This window comes from Chrysemys picta, chromosome 2 (assembly GCF_011386835.1).
Source record: "Chrysemys picta bellii isolate R12L10 chromosome 2, ASM1138683v2, whole genome shotgun sequence".
Lineage (NCBI taxonomy): Eukaryota > Metazoa > Chordata > Testudines > Emydidae > Chrysemys > Chrysemys picta.
The window spans coordinates 47,407,411-47,432,234 of NC_088792.1; the positions used below are offsets into that span (position 1 = coordinate 47,407,411).

The 24,824-nt window shown below is 42.8% G+C and overlaps 1 protein-coding gene across 3 annotated transcripts; it reads right to left on the minus strand.

Annotated features, from left to right (window-relative positions):
- On the minus strand, nucleotides 1–24,729 carry LOC112061258 (protein lifeguard 1-like). 3 transcript variants are annotated; one of them, XM_065583080.1, is made up of 11 exons: nucleotides 24,567–24,729; nucleotides 23,878–24,100; nucleotides 18,215–18,421; nucleotides 14,327–14,405; nucleotides 6,646–6,699; nucleotides 5,112–5,202; nucleotides 3,222–3,259; nucleotides 3,051–3,138; nucleotides 2,146–2,322; nucleotides 1,163–1,210; nucleotides 1–569 (listed from the first exon to the last, which is right to left on the minus strand). In XM_065583080.1, the coding sequence occupies exons 2-11, from the start codon at nucleotides 24,077–24,079 to the stop codon at nucleotides 387–389; spliced, it is 1,167 nt and encodes a 388-aa protein (XP_065439152.1). In that variant the 5' UTR covers nucleotides 24,080–24,100; nucleotides 24,567–24,729; the 3' UTR covers nucleotides 1–386. The 3 variants fall into 3 exon arrangements, with proteins under 3 accessions (XP_065439152.1, XP_065439153.1, XP_065439151.1); XM_065583081.1 differs by having other exon boundaries at nucleotides 24,442–24,724; XM_065583079.1 differs by having other exon boundaries at nucleotides 23,878–24,111; nucleotides 24,442–24,724.
- Nucleotides 24,730–24,824: the final 95 nt, after the last annotated feature.

The following is a 24,824-nucleotide window of genomic DNA, read 5'->3' on the forward strand; positions in this document are numbered from 1 at the left end:
TTAAAATATGAGTTGTGTGCTTTTATTTGTAGAACAAAAAAACAATTATTAAGGTTTTTTTTTATATAAGTGCTTTTATCCAAAGCTCTTTACAATACAGTAGTTAGCTAATGATACAAACAACATTTGGAAAGATCATTAAGTGGTCCGCCGAGACCCTCAGCAAATTTCAAGTGCAAAAAAAAAAGTTTGAAAACCACTGTACTAGTGTGTTTCACACTCCCACAGGAGGGAAGGGGGGTGTTCCCACAACATTAACCTAGCCCCTTTCCACAGGGACCAAGAAGCAGGGGCGCTATATGGATAAAAACAGTTCAGTATAACCACATAGTGTACTTCTCTCACTAGATGGGAGGATTACCAACCCCCCACTCCAAAATAACAACTCATTGCTGCCCTTGCCCTTGAGGGGGGGCAGCAATCCAAACAGTTGACTCCATAAACTGCAGAATGAAGAAGAAAAGGGTTACAATGTCTATGTAGAGATTCAGTGCTGCAAGGGCATAATCAACGGGTTCTTGATCCTTTGTGGGTTCTCGTCTGATCCTAACTTGTGTCATCATCAAATGCTTACAAGAATAAGGAAGGAAAAACCTCAATTACCTTTTTTTCCTCTTTTGGGTCTTACAACTTTTATACAAAATCAAGGTTTATATACAGTACTTGCCCGCATCCGGGACTAAACCTACTGTGCAACATTCTGTGAAGGTAACTGTGTTGCATGGACTCAGATGCATTTGTTAATGTTTATGGACATCATAATTGCAAAGGTTTATTTCTCCTAAAGGGACCTCTAGTCCTAGTAACAAGACTGGAGGGCAGAATTTAAGCTGTCACTCATATTTTTTTTGGCAAAATGCTTTAAGAAAAGGCAATTTACAAATATTTTCTTGTCCCTCTGTTATTTTATTAATGACCGCTCCCCCTTAATGTGGATCCTTTCAACTTCTCTGCAGAGCCACTGCCTTCAATGGGAGCTGAGAGTGTTTAGCACTTCTGAAATAATAAGACCACAACTATTTAGGTGCCTAATTATGGAATTAGGAACCTCATACTGGATAAATGAGTTTGAAAATTTTGGCCAAAGAAAATAGTTTGTATAGTGATAACATCTATTTGAAAAAGAGAGAGAGAGCGAATGCTATACAAATATTCTACTTACAATTGCAAAGGTCAGCGTTCCAGCCAAAGCATAAATTAGTTGTAGTGTCTATAAGAAAAGGTGAAGAAATATGTTTGTGTTCATCATCATTGCAAAAGGACAAATAGGAACAAGTTAAAGTTACAGCCCTTATTGCATTTAAATCAATATCAGCATTAAAAGGGACATTTTTGGCATAGTAAAAAAAGCCCCAGCAGAACTGTCTCATAGCTGATCTAAAACAAATGCTAATCCATAACTGGCAAATACTACACTTCATATATCTGTTACTAAGCTTCTCATTCAGGTGGGATCATTTAGACTCTCTCCCACGGTATTCTGTTTTCCACGTTGGGAACATGCACAGCCTTTCTTGGCTCGTAAATCCAGAAAAGACTATGGATACCTGTTAACACATTTGGTTTTTGCTACTCAGAGAGGACTGAAACAGGAAAAACATACAGAAGACATCTACTGATCAGCTGATTAAACAAAACAACGTTCAGAGGAGTACAATTTGTGTCACACAGTGGCACTTCTTCCTTGTGCATCATTTCTGTCTGCAGTGAGGATTTTGCTGTAGTGAGAGCTGGGGTTACTGGTACTATCCCATGCCAGATATAGAATACATCTACACAGCAGCTGGGAGGTTTCCCAGCATGGGTAGACTTACACGGTCTAGCTCTGCTTGTGGGAACATCTAAAAATAGCAGTATGGCTGCTATGGCACAGGCAGCAGCTCAGGCTAGCCACCCACACATGGGCCTGGAGCAGTGGGTGGGATGGTACTTGACCAGCTTTCCCGAGCCGCTGCAGCCACACTACTGTTTTTAGGTTCTAGCTCGAGCAAAACTAGTGCATGTATAATCTACCCAATCTGGGAATTACACCTCCAGCTGCTGTGTAGACATACCCATTGTGGGTATAAGTACTGTATGGTACTGCCATGCTATGCTGGAAGAGCACTGTGTGCTTTCATGAGAAATACTAAGTAAATTACTTACAGGTGATTTGTCAAGGATACAGAAAATTCCAACGATGACCAGCATTGAGACAGGTATTAAATTAGGAGCTATGTTAATCTGTATCCGCAAAAAGCGCAGGAGTTTTGGCATCTTAGAGATTAACAAATTTCCTGAGACCACAATCCAGGAGGGCACAGCTTCACGAGTGACATTCAACTGAGAACAACAAATACAATAAGACTGTCTTCATTGAACAACACATCTGTGATTGCAAATGCTACCATGTTTTCCAAGGACAGTGATTAGTAAGCTTGAATCAATGATATACAGCAGTGATGATGCAATCCTGAAATTACCAAGGCTGGTTTAAGCTTCTGCTCCATTTCCTGGACTTTGATTAAACTAAATAAATCCCTGAAATATGTTTTATTGATTTCTAAGTGCTGCAGGTTTTGATTTTAATTAGGCCCTTAACCTGGCCTCCAGCTGCTATTACACACATATTAGCACTCACTAGCACCTGTGGGAGAGATTCTAGTACCTGCTCATGTGAATGATAGAATTTTCACATGGAAAACACGCTGAGAGAAATGCATTCTATCACCAGTGTAGTTGGGTTTTATCGGTCCTTGGTTACTGGGATTAGAGCAGCAAAATGTATGGGTAGATAGATGTGTAGTTTGTGGGAGGATAGCATAAATTAATTAGGACCACAGGGTTTAGGTCAGTCAAATTCTCAGATTTTTTGTTTTTTTTTTAATATGAGCATCCCTAACACCAAAACAAAAGCAAATAGTTGAAGTAAGATGCTGAGTAAAAAAGTAGCTCACCAGAACTCTACGTGACCCAAAAATATAACTTAACGTAATTTTGTTGGTAAATTAATGTTAATATTGTCTATTCAAACTGCTCTTTTGCCAAATATTTTATTAGATGATACTTACTTTTGACTTTAGAGCAACCCAAGACAGCATCAAAGTCACAAATGCTGTTATTCCTCCAGCCTGCATTACCGTCATGGCAGCAAAGTAGCTAAAATTCAAGCATACAACATATTATTTAAATGAAATGCACAATTAAAGTACAATTAAAGAAAATTCTTGAAAAAGACTTACGACGAAACCACTGCAAGAAACAGGCCTTCGATAATGGTCTAAAAAAATCCAAAACAGAGAGAGAGAGAGAGACCATTTTCTTTGAGATGGAGAAGAATGTCCCTTATTAAAATGTTGCATATTTTTATTTCAGTTCCTTATATTACTGATATGAAATACTGAAAAAAAAAATGGTCAGGATGATGATGGGAAAGAAACACAGCATATAAAAGATCACTAAGGAAATCAGCTCTCTAGTCATTGTCTTTAAAGCGTTATTATTTTACACCTTAAACAATCTGAACAATTCCACAATGATCCTTCTTCATGCCTGCATCACAATCAAGTGAAATAGGAATAACTAGTAAGTCTGCAGACCATTTTCTTACATGCATATTTGGAAAAATAATGGCTACAACTAGGGTTGCCAACTTTCTAATCGCACGAAACCAAACACCCTAGCCCCGCCCCTTCCCTGACACCCCGCCCCTTCCCCAAGCCTCACCTCCCCCCCGCTCACTACATTCCCCGTCTCTCAGTGGCTTGCTCTCCCCCACCCTCACTCACTTTCACTGGGCTGGGGCAGGGGGTTGGGGTGCGGGGGGGTGAGGGCTCTAACTGGGGGTATGGGCTCCGGGGTGAGGGCATAAATGAGGGGTTCAGAGTGGAGGAAGGGGCTCCAGGCTGGGGCAGGGAGTTGAGGTGTGGGAGGGGGTGAGGGCTCCAGTTCGGGGTGCGGGCTCTGGGATGGGGCCGGGGATGAGGGGGTTGGCGTGCAGGAGGGGCTCCAGATTTGGGGGGGAGCACTCAGGGCTGGGGCAAAGGTTGGGGCACGGGCTTAGTTCTGGCAGCTCCCAGTCAGCGGTGCAGCCAGGGTGCAGAGGCAGGCTTCCTGCCTGTCCTGGCACCCCGGACCGCGCTGTGCCCCAGAAGCAGCCAGCAGCAGGTCCGGCTCCTAGGTGGAGGCTCACAGGCAGCTCTGCACGCTGCTCTCACCTGCAGGCACTGCCCCCTCCCCCAGCTCCCATTGGCTGGTTCCTGGCCCATGGGAGTGCGGAGCCGGTGCTCGGCGCTGGGGCAGCACGTGGAGTCCCGTGCACCCTTCCCCCCCGTCTAGGAGCCAGACCTGCTGGCAGCTTCCAGGGCACAGTGTGGTGTCAGAACAGGTAAGAGCTAGCCTACCTTAGCCGGGCAGCACCGCCGACAGGACTTTTAATGGCCCAGTTGGCGGTGCTGACCTGAGCCACCAGGGTCCCTTTTCAACCGGGCATTCCGGTCAAAAACCGGACACCTGGCAACCCTAGCTACAACTTGGAACCTCAACGATTAGGGAACTGTGGGGTTCTTTGACCTCCAAAAAGGACACGGCAATAGAGGGAATGCTCCAGGGACAAAAACTTGATAGGATACAATTGAATGATCTGACCACCACCACATCGTTCATCCTTTCTTCCCTTCTGCTTCCCCTGATGCCAGGCAGTAGATGGTTTTTATTCCTGCACCAGCATGTGGTTAATGGATACACAACACAATAGGTTAGTGAACACTGCAGAGGGGGAGTAAATCAGACTTTCCTTTGTAAAGCAATTTGAGTTTTAGGGATTACAAGTCTAGAAAGGAGCTAAGATTATTAATTTTGTCATAAAGACTCTCCAGCAATCGCACAGTTCCACCTCCTTCACAGGCACGTGTTCTTTTTATATTTACACAAATTCCATGTTATTCAGCAGATTCCATCCTGCAAAATAGGTGGCACTGCCAGGGTACAGGATTGTAGGAGTCATTTTTTGGACTCCGTTTTGATTCAGAGAAATTTTCACATTTACGTATCTGAAGAAGACCTGGTGAGGTCTTTAAAACATATTAAAGCAAAATAATAGGGAAACGCATAGACTTCAACAATATACTTACAATCATCAATGGTAAAATTAAGTTCAGTGGGAATTTTTTGCAGTTGTTCTCACACCAGTCAGTTATAAACAGCAGAATAATAGTTGCTGGACTAAAAACAAATTAAACATTTTTCACTTATTAATGTTTTGGCTAAATATAGTTGATGACAGTTGTTAATATTTCCACTATTTAAAACATAGCATACAAATATTACATCTGAATCACTTACCTATACAATGTTCAGTTGTCTATATGTTTGTTGTTATTGCACCAGGCTCTTAATTATACAAAGCCACATTAGCTGAAATATGGTAATATCCCTCCAGTCAGAATCTTATTTTTTTGACATTTTGATTTTTGGCTATGATCCCTGAATCAGAGGGGTCATCAGGATTTACCTGTTCTTAGAATATCATCATATGTTTGTAAGTGCATCAAATGACTCGCACATTCTCTATCTGATTTGCCTGAGTGGAGATGTCATTCAAACTGCAGATTTGTGCAGAAATACAGACCCTTGCAAAAATGTTGCTGAGGCCAAGTTTTCCAAAAGTGGCTTTCATTTATGTCTATGCACTTTTTGATCAGCAACACCTGTAGGTACCCAAGAGATGGGTTTTACACATGTAAACTGTATCACTTGTGTCTTGCCCTCTTCTGTTTTCTCTACGCCCTCTGACATTTCTCTTTTAATATCTGCTCACCTCTCTTTTCCCCCTACCTCCACCTGCTATTTGTTTACATACATATACGGCTCTCATCATTGTAATATCTGAGCACCCCACATGGGACTCTTTCCTCTTTCTATCTCCTCACCAAGGAGATGTCTACACTGCAGCTGGGAGCGAGGCTCCCGACGCAGGTAGATAGCCTTGGGCTAGTGGGGCTTGAGCTACAGTGCTAAAAATAGCTGTGTGGCTGTTGCAGCAGAGACTTGGGCCAACCAACCAAGCTCAAGGCCACCTGACTCCGTCCCCAGGCTGGAGCTCTCTTCTGGAGACTCCATTGCAGCAGTATTGCAATGCTGATGACTACATTGGACAGTAGATCTCCACACAAAGCCAGCATAGCTGCCCACCTCTTGTGTTCCAGTACTGTGGGTGAATCCAACAATCTGGTGTTATGTGGCACATGCGTGCCTATAAACCAGCTACTGACAAACTCCCCGGTGCGGTTGAGTATATTCGCCTATGCAGAAGGTAAAGTACAATGATAAATTGTCACTAAATGAAATAATGCCATCAGGAAACTAAAACGCATACACTGAGGCATACAGAGCATACTGGTGTGCATTTCTATTCACTAGACTCACACGGAAATCCTAGGACTGAAACTTCTATAAAGGAGGGGAGGGAAGAAGATGGGGAACAGAGAAAAGAAAGTGGCGGGGAAAATGTAATCAATTCACTTCTTTTGTCGCTATCACGAGATGTGACAGCAGTACTGGTCACACCCAGCCTGGGAAGGGATACCTGCTTGTACTGTTAATAATCTCACAGATCATGATGTTTAATGAAACACAGTGGGTTGGTGAGTCATTTTGGTTACTTACAGAAGTTTAAGCCAAAACCAGAGATTCTTCTGCTGACATCCTTGAAGCATGTTCCTAGTAAGAGACAAAAGTCACATGTGGCTTTGCAAAATATATTGGGCAAGCTTCAGTTCTCTGAAGGGTGACGAGATGTCCTGATTTGATAGGGACAGTCCCGATTTTTGGGTCTTTTTTTTATATAGGCTCCTATTACCCCCCACCCCCGTCCCGATTTTTCACACTTGCTGTCTGGTCACCCTAGTTCTCCATGATATTTGTGCATCTCCATTGACCTCAGTGTAGTTGCAGGAGTTTAACTGAGTGGAACTGGCCCTTTATTTGTATTTAGCATTGCTTTCCTTACATGGCCCTGCTTCACACACACTACTTGAACTTACAGGAAGCGCTGTTTACACCAATTCACAGAAGACGAACAGGCAAAAAACAAAGAATTTAAATAGCAAAGTTGAGTTATAGAGCAGTGACAGACATGGTAAAAGTTCACACCTCATTCTCCATGGAAGGCCCTAAACAGAACTGCTGTGGTCCTTCTCTGTAGTGGAGCACATGTTAAGAAAGCAGGGCTGGCTCCAGGTACCAGCCCACCAAGCATGTGCTTGGGGCAGCGCCTGGAGGGAGGCGGCGTGGCAGGGCACTCCGGTCCGAGAGCGGGACCACGACCAGGTTTTACCGCCCTCCCCCCGGCGCTCTGGCCTAGGGCGGCAAAAAAGCCAGAGCTGGCCCTAGAAGAAAGGACTATATAGGGGGACTTTATGCTCCCTACACAACAGAAACCTGTTTGCTGTGGCTGTGCGAAGAGAACAAGTCAGGGCTGGGTTGGGGGATGACCAGTGGGTCTGACACTGTAAGGATCAACTGGCCTAAACAGACCTGTGAGTTTGTGCAGCGGATGCAGTGTTCCCAGCTCAATGGAAATGCCCTGGCTTTGGGCAAAGGATCGGCATTTGCCTTTAATCTCAAAGTATAACATGCCCAACCCCAATTTATGAGGAAATAAGAAAATTAATGAGAGAGAGAAAGAGAGCGAGAGAACCATTCTCTGCTTTTATGACAAGTTTCCGTAGCAAATATATTTAGTTTCCACGCCATGAAAACCTATAAAAGCAAAAAAAAAATCAGTTTCTCAGAGGCTTCACAGTTTTGTGTGTGCTGCAATAGCTGATCTAAACAGCAACTAAGTTAAGTATTATCAAGACGGAAACGCTTAGACAATTGTACAAAACGATGCTGTGTAGGCTATTCAAAGCAAGTGGGCTCGGGTCTGTGTGGGTGCATAGTAGCTGTCATGTGCTCTTTCTCGGTGCACTTCACCTTAAAATTAATCTGCTCCTTCAGCCTCAGCTCTCCCTAACTGCTAACTCCTTGCTCTACCTTTTGGCCACAAAAGTAGCCTCACTCTAGACCAATGTGCCTCAGAGACAAATTCATATTTTCAGAGGGTTTCATAGAGTTTAAAGCCAGAAGAAACCAGTAGATCTTGTAGACTGATCTGTACATCACAAGCCATCACATCTTACCCAGATACCCCTGTATCAAGTGCGAAGACTAATGAGACTAAAGCACATCAGTCCTAAGAAGATTATGTGCCACAGGGAGAGAGCAGGAGAGACTAAAGTGCCACCAATGCCTGATGCCCCTGCAATGATAGGGGATTGATTATGTGAGATGAGATATGGCCAGATGATCCCAGCAGTCAAACCATACCCCAGGCTGCAGAGGAAGGCAAACACCTCCCGAAATCCCAGCCAGTCCTCCAATTCTCTGGAATTGCCCCAGCCTTCCAAGATTTGTTAGAATTACCATTAGTGGTTCAGAGAGTTCCTCAGCTAGTTCCTTTACGATCTTGAGTGTAAGCCATCTGGTCTTGCCAATTTTGAAAATGTTTGATTTTAGCAGATGCTGACTCACATTCTCCTTTGTTAAAGATGCTGAAGTTTTTATTCCATCCACCAGAACATATGGAATGGATACAGCCTCCTGCTTCATTCCAAATGTAGAACAGAAATATTTATTGAGACCATTTCTGCCTTTTCTACATCACTATTTACACTTTTACCATCTGTATCTAGGAATGGACCTATATCTGATTTAGGGTTTTTCTACTTTTTAATATGCCTTCTTTATTACCTTTAACTCTATTAGCCATTGATAGTTTACTGATTCCTTTGGCCTCCCTTATCAGTTGCTTACATTTTTAATCTAGCTATTTATATTCATAACCCTTTACTTCCCCTTTTTCCATCTTCTCTCTCTCTTTATGTATATATATAAAAATCACTGATTCCACATTTCCTTTTACCTAGGATGGTTTCTTGCCTCATGTAACTTTTTTTTATGTATATGCAGTCATTGCTTTTGGGGCATCCAGTAGGATGTCCTTGAATAATTACCAGTTTTCATTAACATTTCCCACTTTAAATTTGTCCCCCGTCTGTTATGGCAACAGTTGCTTTAAGCTTTGGAAAATTAGCCCCTTTCAAGTTCATAATATAATATATGGCAAGTTGGTACCATATTTGGATTGCACAATGTAAATGTAACCAGAGCATGGTCACTGGTACCTAGGAAATGGCTAATTTTTAGGTCATTGATTAGCTCTTCATTGAATGAGGTTCAGTGCTGAATTACCCTCTGTTGGGTGCAGAGTTTTCTGTGTTAAGAAATCATCATCTGTTTTTAGAAGCAATAAGGAAGGTTTGTTACTGGCTGCATTAGATCATAGAATCATAGAATATAAGGGTTGGAAGGGACCTCAGGAGGTCATCCAGTCCAACCCCCTGCTCAAAGCAGGACCAATCCCCAACTAAATCATCCCAGCCAGGGCTTTGTCAAGCCTGATCTTAAAAACCTCTAAGGAAGGAGATTCCACCACCTCCCTAGGTAACCCATTCCAGTGCTTCACCACCCTCCTAGTGAAAAAGTTTTTCCTAATATCCAACTTAAACCTCCCCCACTGCAACTTGAGACCATTACTCCTTGTTCTGTCATCAGGTACCACTGAGAACAGTCTAGATCCAACCTCTTTGGAACCCCTTTCAGGTAGTCGAAAGCAGCTATCAAATCCCCCCTCATTCTTCTCTTCTGCAGACTAAACAATCCCAGTTCCCTCAGCCTCTCCTCATAAGTCATGTGCTCGAGTCCCCTAATCATTTTTGTTGCCCTCCTCTGGATTCTTTCCAATTTTTCCACATCCTTCTTGTAGTGTGGGGCCCAAAACTGGACACAGTACTCCAGATGAGGCCTCACCAGTGTCGAATAGAGGGGAACGATCACGTCCCTCGATCTGCTGGCAATGCCCCTACTTATACAGCCCAAAATGCCGTTAGCCTTCTTGGCAACAAGGGCACACTGTTGACTCATATCCAGCTTCACGTCCACTTTGTAACCCCTAGGTCCTTTTTTGCAGAACTGCTTCCTAGCCATTCGGTCCCTAGTCTGTAACAGTGAATGGGATTTTTCCGTCCTAAGTGCAGGACTCTGCACTTGTCCTTGTTGAACCTCATCAGATTTCTTTTGGCCCAATCCTCTAATTTGTCTAGGTCCCTCTGTATCCTATCCCTACCCTCCAGCGTATCTACCACTCCTCCCAGTTTAGTGTCGTCTGCAAACTTGCTGAGGGTGCAGTCCACGTCATCCTCCAGACATTAAATGAAGATATTGAACAAAACCGGCCCCAGGACCGACCCTTGGGGCACTCCGCTTGAAACCGGCTGCCAACTAGACATGGAGCCGTTGATCACTACCCGTTGAGCCTGACGATCTAGCCAGCTTTCTATCCACCTTATAGTCCATTCATCCAGCCCATACTTCTTTAACTTGCTGGCAAGAATACTGTGGGAGACCGTATCAAAAGCTTTGCTAAAGTCAAGGTATAACACATCCACTGCTTTCCCCTCATCCACAGACCAAGTTATCTCCTCATAGAAGGCAATTAGGTTAGTCAGGCATGACTTTCCCTTGGTGAATTCATGCTGACTGTTCCTGATCACTTTCCTCTCTTCTAAGTGCTTCAGAATTGATTCCTTGTGGACCTGCTCCATGATTTTTCCAGGGACTGAGGTGAAGCTGACTGGACTGTAGTTCCCCGGATACCCCTTCTTCCCTTTTTTAATGATGGGCACTACATTAGCCTTTTTTCAGTCATCTGGGATCTCCCCCAATCGCCATGAGTTTTCAAAGACAATGGCCAATGGCTCTGCAATCACATCCGCCAACTCCTTTAGCACCCTTGGATGCAGCGCATCCGGCCCCATAGACTTGTGCACATCCAGTTTTTCTAAATAGTCCTGAACCACTTCTTTCTCCACAGAGGGCTGGTCACCTCCTCCCCATACTGTGCTGCCCAGTGCAACGATTTTCAGCAACGATCCCTAAGTTGAAGTTGGAGCAGTTTGTCCTGGTGTTTGGTGAGATTTGGTGGTCTCTGAGAGATGCTCACCACTACACCACCTGTAGTTTGACTAGTTAGAACTTTAATCCATGAGAATTTGAAGTCTGGTGATTCTGCATTGTCTATGACTCTAACAGGTCACGGTGTCTGTGACGCTAGTAGACCAGGTACCAGGTCTTGCCAAGGCTATAGGTGTCAGCTGAGCACTGACAAATTCATAGCTGGAAACCAGACCAGCTCACCTGTTTGTTAGTATTGTTCAAGATAGGTGATAGACGTGTAAGGATGTTTTTAGTGTTTAGACTCTATAAAATGGTTGTAAGTTGCTGAATGCATTAATCTTACATATAATGTCTGTATCCCATGCTATAAGGTAATATGTAAATTTTGCTTTATAACTGTAAAAAAGCCTGCTCTGAACTTGTGAACTCAAGCAGGAGGAGCAGTTCCCCTGCACATCAAGAAGGACTATCAAACTTAAGGGGCCCATTGTGAAGCATCATGATATAAAGAATGGGTGAATGGCCCCCTCACACCTGTGAAGGTTCTACATGCAAGGAAGCTCGTCCCATCAACTTGAATTATGGAAGAAGGAAAGAAAGACAGCTGACTTGAAAATTCTTAATCTCTTTGCTGTTTGGGCTCTCACAGGGCTGGAGCTAGGAAATAAAAGCAGAGATCTCCAGGGTCAACCTGGGCTAGCACTAAAAGACATTCGGTGCTGACAGACTACTATATCTCTGTCAGCTTTTGGAACCATATACCGTAACTCATTTGTGTGTATATGTTGCCTGCTTTAACTTGTAAATACAATAGAACCTGAGAGTTACGAACACCTTAGGAATGGAGGTTGTCCATAATTCCGAACCAAATGTTATGGTTGTTCTTTCAAGCTTAGAACTGAACATTGACTTAATACAGCTTTGAAACTTTACTATGCAGAAGAAAAATGCTGATTTCCCATTTTTTTTAGTAGTTTACATTTAACACAGAACTGTACTACATATGCCTTTTTTTTTTTGGTCTCTGCTGCTGCCTGAATGTATACTTCCAGTTCCAAGTGAGGTGTGGGGTTGACTGGTCAGTTCATAACTCTGGTGTTTGTAATCTGAGGTTCTGCTGTAACTCCATCATTTCTTTTTCCTAGTTAATAAATCCTTAATTAGTTTCCTATAGGATTGGCTACAACCATTTTCTTTGGTGTGAGATCCAAGGTACAAATGGACTTGGGGTAAGTGACTGGTCTCTTGGGACTGGAAGCAACCTGAATATTTTGTAATTTTTGGAATAAAGCAACCATTTATCAGAGAGTCCAGCTTGCTGGGGTGGCAAGATAGACTGGAGTGCCCAAGGGGATGGTCTGTGACTCCATGCTAAGAGTGTTACAGTGATCCAGGAGTTGACATTTGTTACTGAGTTGGTGAAATCTAATTATAGAACATGCAACCAGTTTGGGGTGTCTGCCCTGCTTTTTGACAGTCTGCCCTGAGGTTGGCACTCATGATCGTGAACCACTCCAGACAGCATGACAGTGTCTGTGACGGAAAGTACTATCCTCCCCTCTCGTTTTTCCCCATTCTATCCTTACAGAACAAGTTGTAATCACTGATTTTACCATAAAACCAATCCCACCACATTTCAGTCATAGCAGCCATATCATATTTCCTCTCAAACATGAGCATCTCCAACTCCTCTTGTTTATTACCTAGGTTCCTAGCATGAGTATCTAAACAATTAAACATGTGTTCCTTACATGCTCTATAGTCCTTGGGTTTGTCATATGCATTAGGTTTGTGCCTCATTTACATATCTGGTGTTTGCACCATAACTACTTCTTTTTCCTCTTCTCCCTTCATCATTAGTTCAAAGCCCTCCCAACTATACTAGCTAGTCTATAACCCAGGAGATTGGTACTCCTACTACTGAGATGAAGGCCGTAGCAGAACCATGAAGCTCTCTCCATATATTAGTTGACCCAATGTTCCACAAAACCAAATTCTTTCTCCTCTATACCACTTACTTAACCAGCAAGTCACTGCAATATCTTCACCTTCTTTCTTCTCTCACTCAAGGGACAGGAAGGATTCCTAAGAAGATCACCTGTATATTCCTTTCCTTCAGTTTCCTTCTCAGCTTCCTGAAATCTTCCAGGATCTGTGGAATGGTGCCTGCTGCGGTGTTATTGCAGCTGATGACGATCACCACCAAAGGAATGTCTCTGGCTGATCTCAGAATCTTATTTATTCTTGTGGTGATGGCCTTCATCTCTGCTTCTGGAAGCAGCAAACTGTCCTGTTGTCCTTCTGCCCCTGCAGAATGTTCTATCCATTCTTCTTAGCACGGAGTCCCCAGTGAGGATTGTATTCCTCTTTGACCATTGATGGATGCTCTCTTGGATTTGTCTGAGGTCCATCTGGCTTGATCCGAGCAGCAGTTCTCAGTTCTTTCCTTTGCTATTTTTCCTCCAGTAGGTCCTTGCAGATTGTTCTCTCCACATGAATTGCTACCAGGTGCTGAGTAAGACAAGACTTCCAACTATGAAAATACCCTTCAGGTTCTCCTAGAGGGAGTGGTGACAAATTTCCAGTCTTCTTTCTCCTTGTCTCTCCTCTTCACTTGGCTCTGTTGCTTCCTCCTGCAGGACCTGCTGTGCATTGATGGGATCTGGATAGACAGGAAACCCTCCATAGCCCCAGTGCTTGGAAGGTGGTCATCTGTTCCTAGAGACCACAAACCTTTCCCTCCATCAGGGCTATCAGCCTGCACTTCATGCAGACAATCTCTCTCTCTTCAGGCAGGAAACAGAACATGGGACATCCGATGCTGATAACACTAACTGATTACTTGCTGTCCATCCTTGTTGCTGAGGCGAAATTGAACCTGTAATGCAAAGCCTCCAAACTTCCTTCTACAAACTCCCATGGAAACTCTACTGTTCAATGCCCCCCTCTTTCCTTCTGGGCTCCTGGGTTACACCATTGAGAGGTGGTGGGAGTACTTTGTGACAGCTTTATGGGGTACAACGGAGCAGTGCATCCAGCTAGCTCTGGCTACTCCCCACCCCCGCCTAGTTGCACCCAATGGGAATCCTCTATATGCCTTTGAGCATGATTGTGAGGAGCCCTGACACAGCTTTACAAAGGGGAAGTCTCCATCCCCTCCTGTTTCCCCACATGGCCATGTAAGGGATAGGCACCATCTAGCCTTTGGGCAGCATTAGTCTGAACTGATGCTACAAGGACACACTCCTAGAACTGTAGCTTAATATGATACTAAACACTGAGAACTTACCAGTAAATCAATCCAGAGATTATACCAATTGTTATAGCCAAGAGAAGTGTTGTAAAGCAGTCCACTTTCAAGACGAAAGCTGAGGAAATAGTGCAGAAAGTGTTATTTCAGATAAGACATTTAGATTTAAAACAACATCCATGAGTAAAACTTTACTGAAAATGTCATTTCCCATTTCTCAGGTGTAAGAACTGAACGATATTAGCCTGAAGAAGCCACCATATTCCATTTATATCAGGCAGTAGATCACCATAGAATAAATAGCCAATGGATTGATGCTGAGAGTGAAATGCTGCCTCTTTGTCTGAGAACCACTACAAATCTTGAAAAACCAGATGAATCTTTGCAACCCATAAAGGCTGCATGACTTCCATGAGATTCTGCTCTGGGTGGGTTTGTCTTTCAGCAGGTGTGCATGCATGTACATGTGTGCAGTTCTGGCTCTGAGTGAGGTTTTTCATATCAGTACTTCTGGTAACATAGCCAGTGCTTACTTGATAGCTGCGATAGCATAGAATCATAGAAATATAGGACTGGAAGGGAACCTCAAGACCCTCAAGTCCAGCCCCCTGTGCTGAGACCATCCAGGACAGATGTTTGTCCAGTTTGTTCTTATAAACCTCCAATGATGAGGATTCCATTGGAAGCCTATTCCTGAGCTTAACTAGCCCCATAGTTAGAAAACTTTTCCTAATACATAACCTAAACCTCCATTGCTGCAGATTAAGACCATTGCTTCTTGCTCTACCTTCAGTGGACATGGAGAACAAGAGATCACTATTCTCTTTATAACTGCCCTTAACATATTTGAAGACTGTAAACAGTTTCTCCCGACTCCGTCTTCTTTTCTCGGTCTAAACATGCCCAATTTTTTAAAGTTTTCCTCACAGGTCAGGTTTTCTTTTTATCATTTTTGTTGCTCTCCTCTGGACTCTCTCCAATTGGTCCAGAGCTTTCCTAAAGTGTATGTCCATTTATAGCTTTCTTATTTGTTTTTATGTGATGTCTAATTTGGCTGTTCAGTCCATAATCTGCTCCCTCAGTTATCTCAGCCAGAGATAAGGTTATGCCTCTTGTGAGCCACAGCAGAGACATGGAGAAGGCTGGAGACATTCTGAGCACTAGAGGGCATGTGTGTGAATTGTCCCTTGCTACCTATAGCAAACACTCCCAAGCAGCACAGCTATGCTGGTGGACAGGAAAAAGGAGCTAGGGTGATGCTCTTTCCCTCACCAAACTCAGACATGCCCTCACTGAGGCTGCTAATGCTGTGGCTGACAGGGCTGGCCAAGCCTCTCACGTTTCCTCGGCGTTGGCAGCCATATTTATTCCAGTCTGAACCTGCCCATTTCTGTTAGTCTTTCCTCATGTGTATTTGTCCCCATGCTTTTTATCATTTGTGTTATAATCCTCTGACAGAAATCTGTTGATATCTTGACTGAAAAGTGGTGTCTCAGACTGAATGCAGCTCTCCAGTTGAGGCCTAACTTGTATCAGAGTGGGAAAGTAACTTCACCTGTTTTTCATTCATGTCCCTAGTAATACAAACACAGTAAAATGCTGACTATGTGTTTGACAAGAGCATTGCATTGCATTGTTGAACATGCATCTCATGTGCATTGTTTCCTTTTTATTCCTCCTGTAATAAGAGCCTCAAGCAAGCATACATTTATAAAGGGCCTAATTCAGTTCTCCTTGTATAAGACCACCTCCCACAGGAGTTAAGGCCTTGGCTACACTCGCGGATTCACAGCGCTGCCTCAGCAGTGCTGTGAAGCGCGAGTGTAGTCGCGCCGCCAGCACTGTGAGAGCTCTCTCGCAGCGCTGCAAGTACTCCACCTCTCCGAGGGGAATAGCTTGCAGCGCTGCGAGCGAGCGTGCAGCGCTGCAGGCGCGGATTACACTGGCGCTTTACAGCACTGCACTCGCTGTGCTCAGGAGGGGTGTTTTTTCACACCCCTGAGCGCAGCAAGTGCAGCGCTGTGAATTGCCAGTGTAGCCAAGGCCTCACTGACTAGACAGTTGCATTTTCCTGCTTCTCTTAGATGAAGAGGTTCACTTAGGACCCAGATCTCCCATTGATTTCAATGGGCGTTGAAAGCTTGTAGTGCTTGTCAGGAAGCAATCAGCATTTTGCAGGCATTGGTCCCATAGTTGTTTTGTAACAAATCCATTATTGCTGAGAATGGTGCATTTACATGTTGCAAATAATTCTATGTTGCTTTTGTAGGAAATAATGAGCTGATAAGTGATTTACAAGCTACCCTTTGTTTGTCTTTTACCTTAAATGGAAATGTAGTCTTGTGTAATGAACACTGCCTGACCTTGCCCTTTTTATTTTATGAGTTAAGTGCACAAAGGTAAATTGTTTTTATAATACCTTCTATAAAGACTTTGAACTAAAGTTATGTTCATTTGGAGTCTCCAATCTATTGTATACTGTTTTACTAGAGACTATCAGATGATTTGCACAGGTTATATTCAATCTTTTAAAAAGTAGTAGTAGGAAATAATAATAATTTATTATTATAGTTATGTTTATTCCTGAGAATTCTAATACACATTTAATTAGGATGGTTCTGAAAAATAAATTATTTAGGCTTGTTATTTGGTATAATACTGCCAGATCCTGTACAGTCTTTACTCAGCCAAAACTCCCAGGGCCTGAAAATCAGGTAAATAACTCAGATTAGACATCTGCCTTCCTGAAATCAGACATCTGGCTACCTGATTTGTGCATACAAATGACATTTACATGTATATTGTGAGCAAAATCTAGGTTGCAACAATTTGCATGGAAAAAAATGGATTTTGCAATTTTAGTTGTTCTTACTATCTTTGTAGAGTACATATTAGAAATTATATTTACTTTCACAGACTGGAATGCAGAGAAAAAATCTTCCCTTTATTAAATTCCATAACGTAAATATCACATTAAACATAGAGGTATAACAAAAACAAAAACTGGATTTGGGTTCTTGGTGAGCTTTGGATGAAAAGCACTGTGCAAGTAAAAAGTATTAATTTTTCTTAAAGGTCTAGCTGGAATAGCTCCTCCTTAAAGCCCTGCCTTGAAACATGTGTCTTTAGTTAGGCCTGTATGTCATCATAATCTTTCCCCTCTAAGCAGTATCAAAATTATAAAATCAGGAAATAGGACATGTACACTACTCATTGCATTACCTTATTTTTTGTCCCCTCCTCCCTCTTTCCCCATATGCCTTCCCCCATGTTTATGTTTATATCTTTAGGGAGCAATTATTTTTAATTCTATACCACCTTGTTATTCTGCTATAAGCTCGCCAGTGTAGCAACTCTAAGCCGACAGGAGAGAGCTCTCCCATTGATTTAATTAATCCACCTCCAGTGAGAGGTAGTAGCTACGTCAGTGGGAGAAGCTCTTGTGCTGACATAGAGGTGGCCACATGAGCACTTAGGTCGGTGTAACGTACGTTGCTCAGGAGGGTGGCTTATTCACATCCTTCAGCGACTTAAGTTATACTGTCATACGTGGTAGGAATTGACATCTGAAACTCCCCCATTACTTCTCCAAAGCAGAGCTACTTAGGAGGGGAGGCCAATGACACATGCACAGCTATTTAATGGGTACTCTCCTTTCTGCCCCTTGGTACTGTTCTGAGGAATCTTATTAAAAATCCCTCATTAGAAATGTACAAAAACGCCAGGTTTTAAAGTTGGAAAGTGGTTCTGCTGGTGCGATCCACACTGTCAAGAATAACCTCTTGTCCCAATTGTGAATAATTCACGATTTGAAATCTAATAACAAAAAGAAAATGACCTTTGCCAGCTCCTTCCTTGCATGTACCCCAGAACCAAGCCCAGACATGCCTCATGGTAGGAAGTTGTGTTAGGCATTCCCCCACCTACCTCTATGAAGACCATCTGAGCTTTCCGATGTGACTCCTGTAGACTGGGGTTTTGTCTTTGGACTGCTCATCCGGTAACCCATATTGTACCCAGGTGACACTGCTGGGGAATTCTGGTTCTCAGTCTCGGGCATCTGCCCTCCATCTTTAATGTTAATCTCAGCTGGTTTGTTTTTCTCCATCTCTAGCAGTTTTCTTTCTGCAGCTTCTAAGGTTTTGGTAGATATTGTAGCATGAGATTCAGGTGTCATGATGAAGTTATAAGGTAATTGCTAATGGAAACTATGTTTATTTCCAATTCAAATTATGGACAAATATTGGGACAAAATCATCCCTGGTGTAACACAATGGAGTTACACTAGAGATGACTGGCCCATTATTTACAGTGGCTAAATAAGAATGTATTATTAGACTTGCCTCTACTTTTCTCCTATAAAAGGACATTGAAATATTGTTTGGTGTCAGAGGCAAAACTAGTCTGACAGATGGTACACACTGCACAGATGAAACGCTCCTAATATCCTAGTTTCTGACAAGAATATGCAAATAACTGTTAGGGATTATGAAGCTTGCCAGTTTTGGTTGAATCCTCTCTCTTTTTGGAGACCTTTGAGCATAGGCACACTGAATGTGTGTGTCTGACATAATACGGCAAAGGACTGCAGCATCCCAGTGGAGCAGCTTGTTCATGCAGTGGCTGCTGTTGGCCCTTCAAAATCAAGCATTATTTCACCTTGAAATGCTATGCTTATGCACACCCAAGAGTAGTGTCCAATGTATAGAAAGGAATTTGGTTAAAACAAAATCACAGATCCTATGAGTAGGAAGGGATTTCTAACAGGTTATCTAGAGTTTCTATACCACCCCATTGGATTGTGGAAAGATTGATTTTGTTGTTCCTAAACCACCCCTGACAGATGGCTTCGGGAAAGGGAGAGAGTTGTATAGTGGGAGTGTTTGGCTTGGGGGAGACCTCATTCACAAGTTATTCCCCCTCCAGAGGGGGCGTAACAAAGGAATAATCTCTGCATAGACTATGCGGAAAGGACCAAGAAGGGGGAAGAGAGAATAGGACAGGAAGAATGGATCATTCTAAACACAAGTGGGAATGGTACCTATGAGTATGCAAATATTTTGCAAGTGTAAATACAGAGTTTGAAAAATCCACTTGTCCAGGATGAGTAGGAATCTTTCCTGGGTAAGTACCATTAAATTCTGCAGAATCTATGCTTTCATTAACAAACAAACAAACAAACAAACAAACAAACAAACAAACAAAAAACGGTTTCTACTCCTTACTGTTGCAAAGAAAACCTTCCCAATAAGAACTTAATGTAACTAATGCAGCATTGTCTTCCTACTATAAATCTGCGACAGCTCTGGTGATCTAGGTTCTGCTATGAGCTTCAGGGCCTCTGCTGCTGCCCAGAATTTTCTTAAGATGCAGCAGTATGAGAGCTCACCACATTCTCTCCAGTTTCACTGATCTTCAGAACTCTGTGGGCTGCAGTGACTGACACTGGTACACAAAGTGCCAGCTCTGGCCAAGGCCATAGGCGTTAGCTAAGAGCTGACAAACTCATAGTTGGAGACCAAAACAGCTCACCTGTATGTAAGTTTTGTTCAAAATAGGTATTAGTCTTATGACAATGTATTTAGTGTTTAACCTCTATGAAATGCTTGTAAATTGCTGCATGCATTAATCTCACTTGTAAGGGCTGTATTCCATGCTTTATGGAAATATGTAAGATTTGCTTTGTAAGTTTGAAAATGTTTGCTCTGCACTTGTGAACCCAGGCATGGGAATCTCCCCATTCAGGAGGACTATAAAACATTAAGTGGGCCATCATAAGACATAAGCTTTCTTAATTGCCCCATCCATCCATGGAGAAGTAGGTGCAGAAGACCTCATCCCATTGGTTTGAATGCTGGAAGAGGGAAATAAAAATAGGGGACATGAAGATTTTTCATCTCTTTGCTGTTTGAACTCAACAGGGCTAGAGACACTAAACTGAAGCCAGAGATCCACAGGGGTTACCCCTGGGTCTGCCCTGAAAGACATTTTGAATTGACAGATCTGTATAACTCTGTCACTTTTAGGATTTAGATTGCAACACATGTGTCTGTATAATTTTGGTTGCTTTAATCTATAAATAACTCTCATTTCTTTTTCCTAGTTAATAAATCTTTCGATAGTTTATTACAGGATTGGCTACAGGAGTTTTCTTTGCTGTAAGATCTAGGTACCAGTTGATCTGTGGTAAGTGACTGGTCTCTTGAGACTGGAAGCAACCTGAATATTTTGTGGGTTTTGGTGTAGGTGACCATTTATCACTAAGTCCAGCTTGCCTGGGTGGCAAGATAGACTGGAGAGTCTAAGGAGACAGTGTGTGGCTCCATGGTAAGACTGTTACAGTGATCCAGGAGTTCACATTTGTCACTGGCTTGGTGAAATCTAATTATAGAACATATCACCAGTTTGGGGTGTCTGCCCTGAGTTAGGCACTCACAGTTAAGCACTCCTGACTACAACACCTGACAAAATCAGCTCCTTTTCAATTGCTTGGTAAAGTTCTGAGCCGTAACTAGCAAAGGAATAGGATAGCAGAGACAAGATATTCCCTTTGCAGTAGCCAGAAATGTAAGAGCGAGGTAAAAAGTAGAAGCATACATACACTAGCACAGCAACCAGAGTCCTGGAGGAAAGATAAAGTAGTGGAGAACTCCCTCCCACACACCTCTTGTAGCTTGGAGATTTTCCAGTGGGATCTGACTTGCAAGTGTCTGATATGCTTGACACCCCTCTAGGGGCTGCAGGTGTGTGCATGTGTGTCTTCATTACTTTACCCCTTACCCAGCTGCCCCGCTACTATGATGGGTGGATGTCTCTACAACTCTACCGCTCCCTTAAATTTCTGGCTGCAAGGAAACTGTGAACTAATAAGAGATTTTCCACAGGGATCAAATCACTGCACTTTCTTTGTCTTTCTACATTGCACAGAAATGAAGAATAAATAACTTCTGTTCCCTGGTGTTTTGACGTACAGGTTACTTTATTTGTATGCGGTTTCTCTTTATAACCCCTTGATGCAAGCTTTTTGGACAAAGGTCATTTTTCTCTGGAAACATCAAGGCTATTGCATAATGTTTGATTATCAATCAGAGAATTTACACTGCTGGGCACCAATCCTGCAGTTGATCAATCAGAACTGAAGCTGTGTACCCACAAATGTAAATCAGATTCCATGGGAGTGTGCAAGCATGGTGCAAGTTCAGAGCCCTGGACTTCACTGAGGCGGGGCAGAGGGAAACAGCATGTTTATTTTCTAGGATTCTAAAAAGGTGATAAAATATTGAGGAAATTGGGACAAAGAGTAATCATGCCAAGGCATGCTGAAGAGAAACGTGGATTTAAAACATCTGTTGGTTACTCAACCACGGCTTATTAAATGATTAAAACTACTGCTGCATACAAAAATACACAACTAGATGTCCATTTGTGATTGCAGTGAGGCTACTAACTTACCACAGCAGTGACATTTGAAATGGTCAAGCAATTAAGCCATGAAAATGGACACTCAGCATTCCACCCAACAAAACATTGTTATGAGATGTGACTGCTGATAACATTTAGCAGCTAATTTTTAAACTTCCATATCAGCAGTTAGTTTCCCAACAAGAACTTAAAAAAGAAAAGCAAGCAAGCAAGAAAAAGGCATGATCTTGCTCCCACTGAAGCCAATGAGTGTTTTTGCTCTTGAGCTCAACGGACCAGATTGTGACACTCCTATTCAAGATGTGCAGTAGTTTAACTCAGAGAGCAGCCACCCCACTGATTTCAATGGGACCACGTGTGGAGTAACATTTTATTCAGTAAAAACAACGAGGAGTCCTTGTGGCACCTGAGAGACTAACAAATTTATTTGGGCATAAGCTTTCGTGGGATAACAACCCACTTCATGAGATGCATGGAGTGGAAAATACAGTAAGCAGGAATAAATATAAAGCACATGAAAAGATCATAGAATCATAGAAGATTAGGGTTTGAAGAGACCTCAGGAGGTCATCTAGTCCAATCTCCTGCTCAAGGCAGGACCAACCCCAACTAAATCATCCCAGCCAGGGCTTTGTCAAGCTGGGCCTTAAAAACCTCTAAGGATGGAGATTCCACCACCTCCCTAGGTAACCCATTCCAGTGCTTCACCACCCTCCTAGTGAAATAGTGTTTCCTAATATCCAACCTAGACCTCCCCCACTGCAACTTGAGACCATTGCTCCTTGTTCTGTCATCTACCACCACTGAGAACAGCCGAGTTCCATCCTCTTTGGAACCCCATTTCAGGTAGTTGAAAGCAGCTATCAAATCCCCCCTCACTCTTCTCTTCTGCAGACTAAATAAGCCCAGTTCCCTCAGCCTCTCCTCGGAAGTCATGTGCCCCAGCCCCCTAATCATTTTTGTGACCTCTGATGGACTCTCTCCAATTTGTCCACATCTCTTCTGTAGTGGGGGGACCAAAACTGGATGCAATACTCCAGGTGTGGCCTCACCAGTGCCGAATAGAGAGGAATAATCACTTCCCTTGATCTGCTGGTAATGCTCCTACTAATACAGCCCAGTATGCCGTTGTCTTTCTTGGCAACGAGGGCACACTGCTGACTCATATCCAGCTTCTTGTCCACTGTAATCCCCACGTCCTTCTCTGCAGAACTGCTGCTTAGCCAGTCGGTCCCCAGTCTGTAGTGGTGCATGGGATTCTTCCTTCCTAAGTGCAGGACTTTGCACTTGTCCTTGTTGAACCTCATCAGATTTCTTTTGGCCCAATCCTCTAATTTGTCTAGGTCACTCTGGACCCTATCCCTACCCTCCAGCGTATCTAACTCTCCCCCCAGCTTAGTGCCATCTGCGAACTTGCTGAGGATGCAATCCATCCCATCATCCAGATCATTAATAAAGATGTTAAACAAAACCGGCCCCAGGACCGATCCCTGGGGCACTCTGCTTGATATCGGCTGCCAATTAGACATCAAGCCGTTGATCACTACCCATTGAGACCGACAATCTAGCCAGCTTTCTATCCACCTTATAGTCCATTCATCCAAACCATACTTTTTTAACTTGCTGGCAAGAATACTGTGGGAGACTGTATCAAAAGCTTTGCTAAAGTCAAGATATAGCACATCCACCGCTTTCCCCATATCCACAGAGCCAGTTATCTCATCATAGAATGCAATCAGGTTGGTCAGGCATGACTTTCCCTTAGTGAATCCATGTTGACTGTTCCCGATCACCTTCCTCTTCTCCAAGTGATGGTGTATTTTTATTCCTGCTTACTGTATTTTCCACTCCATGCATCTGATGAAGTGGTTTATATCCCATGAAAGCTTATGCCCAAATACATTTGTTAGTCTCTAAGGTGCCACAAGGACTTCTCGTTGTTTTTACGGATACAGACTAACACGGCTACCCCTCTGAAACCTGTCATTTTGTTCAGTGTAAGCAAGGGAATCAGAATCTTAACAATGTGAGCAGAATTTGGGCTCCTTATTTCCTGCGTGTAAACCCTGAACTTCATGAACCAGTTAAGAACAAAAGCAGAATATCCTTTCAGTCAGCACGGATTCATCCAGAAAAGTAACATCTACTTCTGGAATTTCCCCACTTACCTTTCTGTGAACACTCAAGACATTGCCACTCATTATTGTGCTGGTTTAGCATTGAACTGCTCTGCTGGGACCCCTTATTAGGAAGCCTTTTTTCGCTGTGTTGGGCTGGTGGGGAATGGACATCTGCTATTTCAATGTTTTGTTTGTTTTGACTGCGTCTCAATGAGCGACGTCTGACCTCTGCCTCCATTGTTTTATTCATTTTCTTGAGTACTTTCTGCACCTAAACATGTGCTGGGAAAAGAACTATTAGTAGCCATTATCTTCACAACAAGAATGTTTTAAAAAGTACCTTAATCCATAACCAGAAACTCTTGCTTAATCTAGTATTTTTTAAAAACATGATCTATATAAATGCAACAGAGTTGATTCAAACACAACTATGAATTCATCTATAATTTGTTAATGTGAAAAATACATAACTTTATATAACTGTAAAACACACCTGTGCAAAATAATCAGATCATTAGTGTTTACCAGTCAATTATATTTTCAACATTACACATTGAAGACCAACTAAGCATGATTAACAGTTTTCAGATTAAAGTTTACTACTAGACTTACCTCTATTTTTCTTCAGTGTAAGACCTCTGAGCTATTTTGTGTGGTGTGTGAGATAAAACTAGACCAAGCTATTAACAGGCAGGAATTTCCTTATACAGAGCTAATCATTGTTTTTTTTACTGCACCTGATTTCTTTAATCTTTGTTTCTAAGTAGCTTAATTGGCAGATGGCTGCAGCATTAGATAATATTAAAAAGATCCTTTCACCCTTTTCTTTGAGAAGTTACACATAAACCCAGCAAGGGCAGCGAGCATGGAAGCTGCAAATGCATTCACCAGACTAAAAGTAAAAGCAGTTACGTTGTTTGTTACCTATCAGCATCCGGTACAAAGTCTGCATATCTAGGGTGGGTCTAGGTGTTACCAAGGTGCGAAGAGCAGAA